Genomic DNA, 14205 nt, shown 5'->3' with positions numbered 1-14205 from the left:
CTTTTAAAAACGTGTGCAATTAATTACCGGTAAGTTTCAAATGTTAAAATAAATGGAGTATAAATCTAAACAACACTATTATAATAGTAAATTGCTTAGGTGGGTACCTACGTCCCATCGAACAAAATAGCTTCTGCGATGTCTAAAAACGTTTGTGTACCAGTAACGGGGTATTTTACCCCGTTTGATGGGTAATGCGCTATTTATTTCCAAACTGGCCGTTACCCCGGCCCGAGCAATTCTGTTAAAAGCCGCCCGTGAGTGATGCTCTGGTTGAGGGTCGTTAAATGCCCCATATTGACTGCCGAGGGATGTTACCTTTTGAATTCGTGAATATTCAATTTCTAGAACGGAGATCGGTGGAATAAAACTTGTTTTCCAAAACGTATTTTGCGATAGGTAAATGACCACAAAAGTGGCCATGATTTAATTTATTTATGAGTATGTATGGATTGATATGATTGTTTTTTTTTTATGGGATAATAATAACTGGTCGAACAGAATTAATAATTGTCTTCAATTAAGTACAAACAAAAATTTCCTTTTAATTGAGTTCTTAAAACCGGATATTAACTTCTTTATTTCAAAACTGCGAATAAGGTGATGGAACAATTGTCTCAAGATTTATGTCTAAGAGAGACCATGGTGCGGATTTTTTTTATAATCTCAAAAAGGAAATAACATTAAAAGATTAAAATCATAATTATTCCTGTGTGTGAAATGTTCATAGCTGGGCACTAGACCTTTAATCTCTAAATGGTTAATTGACAAAAATAACATTTCGAGTAACAAATTAACTTTCTGAGATAACTTCAAAAAATTGTCAACGTACTCATCAGCTTCCGTTTACTTTCCATAAGTTAGTTCAGTCTTAATTAACTACCTACTATTTGTCGCGCCACGAAAAACTCGTTTTGACGTTAACGACTGGATTCGGGCAGTTTTTGTTTGAATTCGATCTTTAAATATTTAGTATTAAAATGCATCCTTATTTAATTACTTTTCTAATCCTACTTCGACATCTGAAGCCCATATTATAATTTTTATAGAAGTTAATCATTTAACAATTTAAGACAATATTTCAGTTTCAATTATTTAAATAGTATTTAGGGCAAGCGCTGCGCGAGAACTGTTGCATAATTGCTGTTCTAAAATTATAATGTCTTACTTGGTTGCTTTGCTCTTTGAATGATTATTTTGTTCAATCATCGTCCCTTGCCATGCCAGCTGCCTCTAAAGCCGAAGGCACTGACGCGGTGGCAAGCGACCGACGTACTCGTACTAGTCATTTATGGTGCTATTAGGGGAACATACGGCCGGCGCTTCTAACACATGAAAGACCCTGTCGTCCCAGTAGCTAACGCGCAGATGTGAGGTATGCATATTCTGGCCCCATGTCTTAGGGAAATTGCTATCCGCAAAGTACTTGGGTCCAGAATAGAGCCAATGTTCCTTGATGGCAAGGCGTTCAGCCAATGGCCTGCCTCGGGTGCGGAAACAGCTTTTTGTATTTTTTATAAGTTATTTTTGTTAGCTCTGCAAGAATCCAACGAGGCTTAAATTCAGTAGGTACACTTGTTTTAACTTGCCGAGAAAAGGGTTAATATGCTAACCTTTCTTTTAAAACAAATCTTGAAAGTGTCATGGTGGCACCAATTTATTGCGCTGGTTCTGCGCTCCCGTTGCACATTTTTTTTGTCCCTACTGCGCTATTTATGGAAAAATTCAAGGCCTCATCCATGTAGATAGTATGAACCTACGCTCAACGGTAGACGTGTGTGCAGACAATCTTACCCATCTGTTCATCTCTGTGTTGTTGTTTTAGGTGGCGGTTGAAAATGGCTGAGCGATTAGTGAAGTTTGGCTGCCAGGCGGTGTTGCTGCCAACAGCACGGAACTTATAACTTACGACTCGACTACATAACTGAATAATCTACAAAGAAGCTTAAATTTGTGATAAGTAATTAGGATAAGTACACTATGAATTTAAAAGTCATTCCGCTTCTCCTTACTTGGAATTTCATTTTCATATCAGCGAGTAGGGATTCATTTGAAGACGAAGAAGCGATCAGGGCGCGAGAAGTACGAAATAGAGAAAACAATCGCAACCGAACTACTTTCAATGGAACCCTCACTGACTTACCCGAGAGGAGAAATCTGAGACACAGAAACAGTTCTAAGTTTCGTAGCGACAGGCGCAGGGCCTGGGACCGCGAGTATGGGGTCCGGCGGGACCGGAGGAAAGGGCCCGACGCCCACTCGTCAAGCGAAACTGCAGTCAATAGAACCACGGACTTTGCTAAAAAGGAGAAAAAGCCACGTAAGGGAGATAAACAGATGAAAAACAATACAGACAAATCTCTTGCAGACAGAAAGAAAACTCTCAACCAGAATAAAATGCAGGAGAGAAATCATCAGATGCCAGTTAAAGATAACTCTACGCGCCCGAAAGGAAAAGTGACGAATAAGTGGCAAACTGGAGGATATATACCATTCCCGCAGCAAAGAGAGCGCAAACCCAACATCATTATGATACTCACCGACGACCAGGACGTGGAGCTGGGCAGTCTAAACTTCATGCCGAGGACCATGAAAGCGATCAGAAGTGCGGGCGCTGAATTCCGTCATGCTTACACCACTACACCAATGTGTTGCCCTTCAAGGTAATTAAAGCTAATATATTTTCTATCATATTGTACATTGTGTCGTAAGTGCGGTACCTAAGTAAAGATTCACGAAGAGACTCAATTAGAAGGCTTTTTGGGTTAAGCTTCGGAATTCTTATACTTACAGCCCGAGAAACATACAATGTTTTTCATCACACTTGTGAGGAAACGAACCAATATTTCCTGTAATGGTTTTATATTAATAACAAACCAATTTGCTTAGAAAAGTGACCAGCGAAGAGCTGCGAAGAGTGTTTTTGTTGCGTAATGCTCTGTGGATCTTACACAAATGGCCAAATTGAACTTAACTGATATAATATGTCCATCAGGAGCTCGTTGTTGACGGGCGTATACGTGCACAACCACAACGTGTATACCAACAACGACAACTGCTCATCGCCGGCGTGGCAGGCCAAGCACGAGACCAAGACCTTCGCTACCTACCTCTCTAATGCTGGTTACCGAACAGGTACGTCGATCGGTTTTTGCGAATGCCTTTTGTGTTGCCAATAATTTCCCGCGCATTATTCCACTTGCAAATAAGCAGTATGTGTATCCAGATAGTTAGGTTTGGTACGTACATATACCAGGCAGTTAGGTACCTATGTCCAGTCAAGGAAACTGAATCACGTACCAGGATGGAGCCTTTGTGCTACTAATGTCATGTTGACATCTCATATACATCTGCCAAAGAAATCATAGCAAAATTGGTTATGAAAAGGTTCCACCTTGGTACATTATTCAGTTTCCTCGACTGTACGTACTCACTTATTCTTCCTAAAGCTAGTCCTACAAATAGGCCGGAACGGATAAAGATCGGAACAGAGGTATATTTTTATATGTTGCAATATTTCAGCTCGCAAAAAAACAACATTTGTATAATCATTTATAATATGGAACTTCTACAGTCCGATCCGATTCGCTCGCACTTGAACGGTTTTTAAATAATCGGGTTTAATAGAGTCTTTATGTCGAGTTAAGCTAGATAATTGGCAACTCAAGCGTTATAATGTCTTTATACCTTGCATATAGGTTTCGCATAAACTATAGGAGTATTACTGTAGCAATTTCAATACCTGTGTAGCTATGCAGTCTGGTACCATTACAGTAGTTTATGGAATGTTTCTATTGGCTATTTATACAACTTTTGCTGTTGCTGTTTAACGTAGTTTCATTAGTGTTTAAAAACTGGCGCTTGCATAAAAATGTTCATGCACAGAAATGCGTCTCTCTGTGATGCTGATGAATTACAATTTTGAGTTAGGTATCACTTGCTCTGCTACTTATTATGCTGGGCATGTTAGTATGTATGTACCTATATCTTTCGAAGATCTCTGTAGAATAAAATCCGTTTGTTTTGCTCTAGTTTTGGCATGCCCTTGCCAAAACTAGAGCAGAGCGTCTAAACCTATTTTTTAGCATAAAATGTCTGTCTTACAATTTTATCACTCACATTTTCAGTACAAGTACTTACTAATAAATAATACAATGTAGGTAGGTACCTATACAAGGCGTTAATTAAAAAACTGAAGACCAGAAAGTATTTTGCTCAGAATCGAGAGTAGAATCTTATATGTTTTAAATTAGGTTGTGTTTGTATTCTTAAATCCCTTTTTTATTGTGCCCAGTCTAAAAGTTACGATTGTAACAGGCGCCAATCAAATATTTTAGGGAGGTTGCATACTACTTATTTCGATAATTTAATACTGGCCTCTTTGCTGTCTATGTGTAATTTTCTTCTAAAAACGTCAAAGCGCAACTGACAAATACAAATTATGAGTGAAGAGCACGTGAAGAGTTAGAAATGAAGTAGAATTACTGACTTAGCAAAACACACGAATATCTTTTGAAATAATGAAGGTATTCAAAAACAAATGCAATCAACTAATTTAAATGAAAAAATTTTTTTTGTTGATTGTGAGGTTTTCAGTTGTTTAATTAACACCTTGTATAGGCCACCGAACTACTCAGTGTTCACGAAATCGGAAAAATACGTACAAAAACTTCGCGAATAAAATAATATTGACCTTCGTTAATATTAGTCTACCGAATCAAAAAAACAAGGTTGAAAATTTACAACAACGTTCACTACACCCGAGCTGTCCACAGGTACAAGCATTCTGTCACCGTTAAAAATGACCACATAGAAAACCCCTCGAATGCTGGAATACTGACTATATGTATAAGCACAAAGTAGATATATAAGTAAATGAATCTTATTGATTATAATTATAACTTAGCCAGTAGTAGTGACCCTACCTAGAAGCAGGCCAGGCTTGTGAGTGAGCTACGGTTTAATAACGGCGGTGCGTAGAACGCTTATCCGCCGTCGGCTGCGGTGATGCAACGCAACCCGAGGAATGCCGTCGCCTGCCTCCCGGAACCCCTGACTCACGCATGACCACTTAATATATAGCTAAAATTGGAAATCGTTAGTAGTAAAGAAAGTTAACTAACCAGGAAACCATGGTAAACGGACAGTATTCGACTGAAACGGACAGAAATTATGGTCCGTCTTAAGTTAGAATGGACCGAAATTAGTCCAAACGCTTTCAAGATTTGTACAGTCAGAGTCATAAGTAGCAGATTACTTTTTTTCTTTGACACAATTGTACATTATAAAACGGCAATCGGTACTAAAGTGTGTAGCTGCTCTTGATGCGGACTGTACGAAGTAGCGCCTGAAGGCTGGACGTGCTTCAGTCAGCGTACCCTTTATTATTTTAAAGCTAGGGACCACAGGATTATTACCCTATGAAGAGGCCAAACACGACCAGTTTAAAAAATATATTTTTCGTGTATTAGTTTTTAAAACAAAGCCAACGAGACCAGATATACTTCGTCTCAGTCTGAGAAGTAATTATTATTATCTCACATCTTTTCTGTCTCGTGACATAAGTTATCTCGTCTCGTTGGCTTTGCTTTACACCATCCTATTCTGCTACTACTAATTTAGACTAATATTGCTTTCTCAAAAATATTCATAACTTGTGAAATTTTATCAATAGGTGTATGTAACTACATTTACCTACTTGAGATCTGTGAATGAAAAAAAAAACTATTTTGTCATAGGTAATGCGTAAAAAAACAATAAGAGAATTACTTGCTGTTTTATATCCAAAAAGCAAGAACATAAATTGTACCTACCTTATGTTATGATAAAATTATTAATAATATGTAGTAAACATATATAGTATGAGCATTAAGCATACCTACCACCTATTCGATATTCTCGATATAAGAGCAAACAAACAAACTTGTGTAAGTAATACCAAAGTGGGTAAGTACTTATTTACCGCAGCCCTAGCGTCCGTAAATCAATACCAGGACGTCGGCGTCATTTGCCATCGTCTCTAAAGTACCAGCGTCCAGGAACTTGTAAGATTTGTTCTAAATTTCGTATTAGGTCTTGACGTGGGCGCACGTGGGCAGGCGGACGTCGGCTATTGCGACGAATCACCGCCGTGCCACGCGCGTACGAATAAATCCAGATGGGAGTGTCCTTGCAGGAATTTGGGGTGAGGTGAGACTGATCGGCTAGGCCGGTTGCCGGCCGGAACCGGGACGCGCTCGCCGGAGCGTGCCGCGGCCAGATTACCGATAGCACGAAGATTTGCGTTATTGCGATACGCTGGACTAGGGATGTTATGTTACAATCGTAGGTATACTGGAATCGGTGCCGGAGCCAGAGGTTTAAATGAGATTTTTATTTATGTTAATCAGAGTTCGAGGTGGAATAAATGAAAAACTCAAGTAATTTCAATTCACTGGGTAGGTATACTTACTTAGTAGTCATAAGTTCAAAAGGATTCATCAGTAACAAGTTAATTTCTAACTATAAAATATAAAGTAAATATCCTTACTGGCTGTGGTTGCTCGTTACGTTTCGATCTTCGTTGCAAAACGATTGAATCAGAGGTGTAAAATCCACCGAAAACCCGGAGATCTGACGATCCAAGCTCCGTAACATCCTTAGTCTGGAAGGACAAGCAAAGGATAAATGTGGTAGCGCAAGAAACAACGTTAATTTTTGAAATTGTGCGATGATATTTGTACGAGTAGATCGATATAATTAAAATTCATTATATCGATCTCCTCGTAATTTATTCGACCGGATGGCCAGGTGGTTAGAGAACCTGACTACGAAGCTTGAGGTCCCGGGTTCGATTCCCAGCCGGGGCAGATATTTGTGTGAATAACACGAATATTTGCTCTCGGGTCTTGGATGTTTAATATGTATTTAAGTACGTATTTATCTATATAAGTATGTTTATCCGTTGCCTAGTATCCATAGTACAAGCTTTGCTTAGTTTGGGGCTAGGTCAATTGGTGTCAAGTGTCCCATGATATTTATTATATTTTATTTATATTTCTAGCCTATTATAAAAACTGACCAAGAGCGTGTCAGACACGCCCAAGATAGGGTTCTGTAGCCATTACGAAAAAATCAAGTGGATCGGATCCGAAACACCGCCCTGTGCTCCATGACTCAAATCACTGATGTAGGTCGAACGGCGTCTAAGCTGAAGTGGGACTGCGCTGGCCACGTTTGCCGCGTGCCGGATGAGTTGTGGGCCAAGATAACCACCGAGTGGACGCCCACCAGCTCGAGAAGACGACCTGGCAGACCTAGACGGCGATGGTGGGATGAACTGGACGACTTCTTGAAGGACCGGCCCTTATATGCAGCGGACAGAGAGCAGTGGAAGTATCGGGGGGAGGCCTTTGCTCAGCATTGAGACAGAATAGGCTGATAATAATAATGTTTTCCTAAGGATGCCGTATTGTGTACGGAATCTTCAAAGTAATTTTTGTCGTAAATTACTAAATTCCATCCTGATTTTTTTCATTTTTTTTCACCCACAGTTCAGATTTTAGAGGGCGGGGGGCGCTCGATTTTAATGAAAATTCGCACTAAAGTTGAATATTCAAACAGATCACTGAAACGAAAATTCGTTTTTGCAAGGTTTAAGAGACCTATCCAATGACATCTCACACTATAGGAAAAGTCGAGAAAAAAAAATCAGTTTTACCACTTTGTCGGCGTGACTGATTGTACATTATTCATGCCAAAGTACAGCTTTCTAGTACTAACGATCTCGTTCTCTGAGACAAACAGACAGACGAACAGACATGGCGAAACTATAAGGGTTCCTAGTTGACTACGGAACCCTAAAAACTGGTTTCGTACCAGTGTTTATTAAATATGTATCCGTGCTCACGTTTGTGCAGCTACGTTCTTAAGTTTGAATACGAAAATTATCACTTCTTCGAATAGGTAGATATTTTACAGTTAAGTATATTGTGTGCGTTATTTATTTATGAGATATGTTGATGACTACTTTATAATGTTAGTAGGTAGGTAGGTACGCACAGATCGAATTTCAGACAATTTATTTAAAAAAAAACGAAGCGCAGAATACATCGTAATTACTATAATAAATTAATGGTTGGGTACTACATATACGCTGAAGCATGAGACAACGAGCAGCTTCAGTTTTTAACAGTACCAGAACCTGAATGAAACCCAGAATCGGTTTATCACCCATCATCCATCACCCCCGTCGTATAGGTATACACGTGAAGGCGCGGCCATAATAATCATAGCGGTTTACAAGTCGAAAAGATACTCGCTTAGTTTGTTCTTCAAAGCCCAAACGCCGAACAGTTTTAGTGTGCTACAGCTCATCGCAAAACCAGTCCTCTAACTAGTTCTAAGTATCTCATAAATACATTTTTTAATGTTACTTTTTAAGTGTTCATTGGAAGTACGACATTTACATAAGTGCTTTTCGTGTCAAGGAGCACGTGTTGGCGATTTATCACTACGCTGTTGTGTCTATTTGGCTTGTAAATTTATACGTGGTACGAGCTATCATAAATTCGCCCGTGCTTTCCCTTCCGGGCTGGTGGGCGAAGGGCCTACGCCGCGGGAGTGCGGGAGCGGGATGGCGCATACTTCACTGCTGCCGCTGCCGCTGCGTGCAGATGGACTCTTCCGGTCGAAGATGAAAGTAGGTCTATATAGGTACGTGGGTTGAATGTCTCACATATAGAGATCTTAGAGCTATGTCTTTCAAAAGAGAAAAATTCAAGTTAGCTTATGCTGAAAGAGTTTAGGAAGGAAAAGGCAATATCGTATTTTAACTTACCATTTAGGTTGCGTTAAAAAATTGTAGGACCAAGAATCTAGTTGCTAAAAATCGACTAAAAATTAAATTAAAATTATGATGAGGGACAAGGGAAGCGAAAAATATTATATTTACTGGAAATCTATCGACTATTAAACTACCTATAGTCAAAGACATAAGAGATGCCACGAATAATTATTTGGCTGAATACCGAATAACGAATATTCGGTGAGGCTCATGGCCGAAGCGCCGAATATTCGGCAACACTTAGGGGCTGTTTCACCATCCATTGATTAGCGTTAACCGACGGTTAAATATGATGCCGTCTCCGTCTATTAGAACCAAACAAACAGAGACGGCATCACATTTAACCGTCGGTTAACACTAATCAATGGATGGTGAAACAGCCCCTTAGTAGTTTTCGTGGATGACAGGTTTAAATCTGCAGCAGTGAAGTACGTGCGATACCGACACCTTTTTACATGAACAATGTTCGCCTAGATCGGACAGCAGATCCTACAAGTGGTGGTCAGCAAACCCAAAAATGTATGCACGTCTAGCCGAATTTGCTTAGATTTATTTATCATCTCTCGGTAGCAGTGTTTATATATCGTGAGAGGCTTTTTTCGGAAGAAGGTATAATTTATGAGGAAAAGCGCAATTGTTTGCTATCAACCAAATGCTGAAAAAATTGTTTTAATTTATCACAACTTACCCTACCACTAGTAGGTTTTAAGTAGCTATTATGCTAATTTGTTGCTAAAATAAAAATCTTTAAGAGTAAGTAGGTAATATTATGCGTTTTATATTTCATGATTTGCTATTCGGTATTCGGCCGAATACCGAATACTTACTTCAAACTTATAAAATATGTACAAATTAAAATGATACACATTTAAATGAATAATGTATTGACGCGAAACAAAATAAAAAAATATTTATATGCGTAAGTCTCGCGTAAGTACATATTTAAATTTAACCATATCCGAATGGTATCTTCGAGGGATGAAAAATCAGTCCCCTTTAAAGTTTTTAAAATCATGCCAAGCAGCAATATATAACGTCGCTGTTACGTAGGTACTCTTCGATTAGGTACCCTGCAGTAGGTGGGTGACATCTATTTGGCATACGTTTTAATGTCCGAAACTGATTAGGTACGCAACACACAGGTAACAGGTTTCGCATAATTTATTTACGCCGAATCTTAAACTTGCCGAAATTTAATTTAGCATAATATTAACATGGCCCAGTTTTATTATGCATAATCTTGTTTAGCATTATATTATATGTAATATAGCCGAATTTCGATAGGCCGAAATCCTGTCCAAATCTATGTCCGAAAATAAATTACCTAATGTATACCCAATACATGCCTCCATGTAAAAAACAAACATAATCCAACGAAGGTTTTAGAAAAATAAAATGAATATTTGATAATTAGATAGGCGAAACAGTAAAGGTGGACATGGGGGGCGGAGCCCCCCGCAATAAAGAAAACCCAGGTAACGTGATTGCTCAACTATGGGTTAGGTTAGGTTAGTATTTTGTCAAGGCGCAAAGCGCCTTAACTAGGCGGAATAGGAGCTCCGCTTAGCGGAGCTCCGTCGATTTCGCCTCAGTCGTTAAGTTCAGTTCAGTTTCAGACATAAAATTAGTGGTAACAATATTCGGAATAACAATTTTATACAGTTTTACATTAAGGGGCCGTTTTACCATCCATTGATTAGTGTTAACCGACGGTTAAGTGTGATGCAGTCTCTATTTGTTTTGTTCGAATAGACGGAGACGGCATCACATTTAACCGTCAGTTAACACTAATCAATGGTTGGTGAAACAGCCCCTAAGTATGCAAAAGTAACTTTCTGCGTAACTTATTTACTTATGCGTAAGTAATTTTCTGCCTAAACAATATTCGGAATTCACAAATTATGCGTAAAGCTCATTCGGCTTACATTGGTTATGCGTAAGAGAATTCTGCGTAAACTGTTATGCGAAAACAGTACCATACTATCATATACCTATTATTATTATTTTGTACACAATTTGACGATCCTTTTGTGAATTTCTTATAATTACCTGACATGTATTTATAATGTATTTTTTTTTCATTAGGTAATAAATAAATAAATAAAAAGTTACGGTAGTTTCGGTATTATGCGTAAACAGATTATGCAAAACAGAATTATGACATAAAAAATATGCGTAGGTAAACAAGGGGAACCGCAGTAGGTAGACCGTGCCGCAGAGCAGAACCCAACGCGAGAAAATCACTATTCACTAACGAAACTATAAAACGAGGTAATGCACAAACAGTCTGCTATCAGGTTTCCGGTTGATTGCGTTTAACGCAATCTTTAAATCTGATGGTTCTATTGTAGAAAAGGCAAAGGCTACGTAACACAGTAACATGTTCAATGCTTGTTTTACCGACATTATGAGTATGTTAATCTTTATAATAGTAAGCGAGTGCTTAGGAGGTAGTACTACAAAAAAAAAAACAATCAGGTTTGCTCTATGATGCTTCTTTCGCTTCAAGATAGACAATCATTAAGAATTTAGGTGTGCGTAGGTGAACGACGACTCGATTGAGAGATGCGTGGGAGCAGCCGCCTCACAGTCTGGCCGTTGTACTATGAGGCAAGAACTGTTTACCTAATTCCAATCAATATACTGCCATGGTAAGCCGTACTTTAAAATTATAGTGAGCAGTTAAATACCTTAAGGTGTTCCGTGTTTGCACCTTTCTTGATGCCCTCGTTAATTGAGAGCAAGAAAACAAAAGTATCTTCGGCAATTGGCCCTAGTACGTAAGACATTTTAAATCTCATGAAAAATCTATGTGGTTTCAATGTTTAGTGCTATAAATTCTCCGCTAGCTAGTTGCGCGCTGCTGTGCCGGTGGGCGACGAAGCGCCGTGTTGTCTAGTGCTCCGCAGCGGGCAAACCACTTGCACCTTCGCGCGGCGACCTCGCAGCCACCGCGGTGTCGCATGACCAACCGCATTTTTATTCCTACTCAAGACACTTTAAATATCGATTGGACTTTTTAATAAATTTTGTCTTCTGGAATAAAGTTCGTTACTTTGTTCGTTATCGGGTTATTTTCATACCGTGGCCAAATTAGTGATTTTAAGAAGTTCCATTTCATATATCTCTATCAAGAAATGCGGACATTAAAAATGAATAAACATATAATTACTACGACCGAGATAATGCAAATATCGAATGTGGGTATAGCCACTTTTATTTTCGCAAAAACATAGCTATTGTTTTAATAGGCACAGTTTAAATAGTAAAGACTTTACCTATTAAGACGTTCGCTGTAAGTCGATAGGTAGTAAGGAGTACTATCTGATAGGTAAGTCTGCCCTTGATTAACCATACTTACCCCATTTAACAGCAACTTATTGTACCTATAGTATAAACAGTTACTACTTATGAGATAGAACATAAATCGCGCACATACCAAACATGCTACAGCTCGCGCAACAACGAGCACAGAGCGAACAGCAATAACATAATCCTTCCATCTTTAGTTGCCATACTTGCTTACTTAACTATAAGTATCTAGGTACTTTGTGTGCTTTATTTAACTGACGGTAAGGTCACCTCGGTCAGCCGTGAACGGACTCTGCATCGTGAAGATGCTTGTTGTAGCTAGCTCTTAAACACCGTGTTATTTTTGATTTCCGTTAATTTAAAGGCAACATTCAACAGGTAAATTTAAGTTATTAGTTAATTTCTCCAAGAAGTTAGTGGCCCGCTTACGGCTTACTTTAAAAAATAAGCAAGATTTAAGATAATTAATTATACGCAGTAAAACAATGTAAAGGTAAGGTAATAGTGTAATTTATGACATGTTTAAGTATTTAAAAGTCCGTGTTTAATTCACACATTAGCAATAGAAGGAAAAAAAGTGAGTTATTTGAAAAAAATAATTAAACTGTTTATTATAAATCAGAATATCAAAATTAAACTGTTTATTATAAATCAGAATATCATTACAAAAATTTTATAATTACTTAGCTAATAATCTTTATTATTTAAGATTTTATAACTAAGGAGTGCAAAGGGTGGGCGAGCCCTCATCTATAATTAAAATATAATGTTCACATATGTTTCCATGCTACATGCTACATATATCTATATTGCTTAGTTATTATTATTGTATGCATATGGTTATTGCCTGGCCTTGTTTACTTCTTATTTGCTTTATTTTAATGTAAGCTAACTGTATTATCATTCCATCTTTTGATGAAATTGATTTTGATGTCTCTCCTATGTCTCACGACAATGTGGCTCGTCACAAAAAATACTATTTGACCTTTGGCAATGACTGTGAAGTTGTTATATGCTGGATAAAAAAAATCTTCGATTTACCCAAAAAAAATATTTACCTACCATGTAGTTTCAATAAACTGAGCCGTCTGTCAAAGATACGGAAATAAAGAAAAACACGATGTAGCTACAGGAGAAAAGAAGGCGCTTTCACGTCACGGTTCAAACCAAACCCGTCTGTCTTTCTACTTTACTCCGCGTGCAATACACGGCTCGATCAAGTCTTAAATCACATTACATCTAGCAAATACGTTACTTAAAACTTACTTACTAAGTACCTATTTATAGGTACGTTATAGTAGGAGTGTAATGTACCTACGCGTCAATTTTATGTCAGTTACACTAAATACTTATTGTTTCGGGTTCGGGTGTGAGTGTGCGAGGGTATAATTGAACGGAATCAATAAAAAACGTGCATAGCCAGTCGTCCAATTTGTACTGAAAACAGTTCGTGTACAAAGACTATAAAATAATAGTATGCTACCTTTACCCAAGAAACATTCATATTCCACAAAATGTTTCGTAATCAGCGCGAACTTGCGTGGGGCGAATGGTTAATAGTGAGTGGCCCTTCCCTAAAAGGTCGTGGGCGCGAGCGAATAGGTCGGCCGACGTACTACGCAGCAGCCACGATGGAGGTGCCAAGTCGACATCCGTGGATTCTTGATTGATTAGTCTCGAGTTTTACAATTCCGTTTTAAATGAACGTAACAACAATGGGAAAAAGGCAACAGATAAAAATTTCGTAGCCTTACTCTATCAAGTATAATAGTCCTCATTTAATACATATAACCACATAAGACATACAGAAAGTGTATAAGAATATATTATAAGTACTCGTATATAGGTATAGTCTTTATGTTATACTACTACAATTTTATTTAAGTATAGTCCCCGCTGAGACCATTATCTTCTTATCATTATTATAAATAAAAAAATCGTGTAGCTTGTTTAAATTAGTTACGAGTACTTGGGTTCAATAAAATCTATAGTTTAAAACGCCAGGGGATTTATTCTTGTAATCACTTCACTTGAAAAATAAATTCGAAAATGGGAAAATTCTGTGTATT

At 38.1% G+C, this 14205-nt stretch overlaps 1 protein-coding gene across 1 annotated transcript in view; it reads left to right on the top strand.

Moving 5' to 3' along the window:
* The window catches only part of Sulf1 (Extracellular sulfatase Sulf1), a 75725-nt gene that overhangs the window by 36056 nt on the left and 25464 nt on the right, over positions 1–14205 (top strand). The window contains exons 2-3 of the mRNA XM_074089793.1: positions 1826–2663; positions 2996–3135. Coding sequence (XP_073945894.1) covers positions 1981–2663; positions 2996–3135 — 823 coding nt within the window. The 5' untranslated portion in view covers positions 1826–1980. The remainder of the gene's footprint in view (positions 1–1825; positions 2664–2995; positions 3136–14205) is intronic.

The sequence above is a fragment of the Choristoneura fumiferana genome, chromosome Z (genome assembly GCF_025370935.1).
Source record: "Choristoneura fumiferana chromosome Z, NRCan_CFum_1, whole genome shotgun sequence".
NCBI classification, from domain to species: Eukaryota; Metazoa; Arthropoda; class Insecta; order Lepidoptera; family Tortricidae; genus Choristoneura; species Choristoneura fumiferana.
This window is presented reverse-complemented; position numbering and strand designations above follow the sequence as displayed.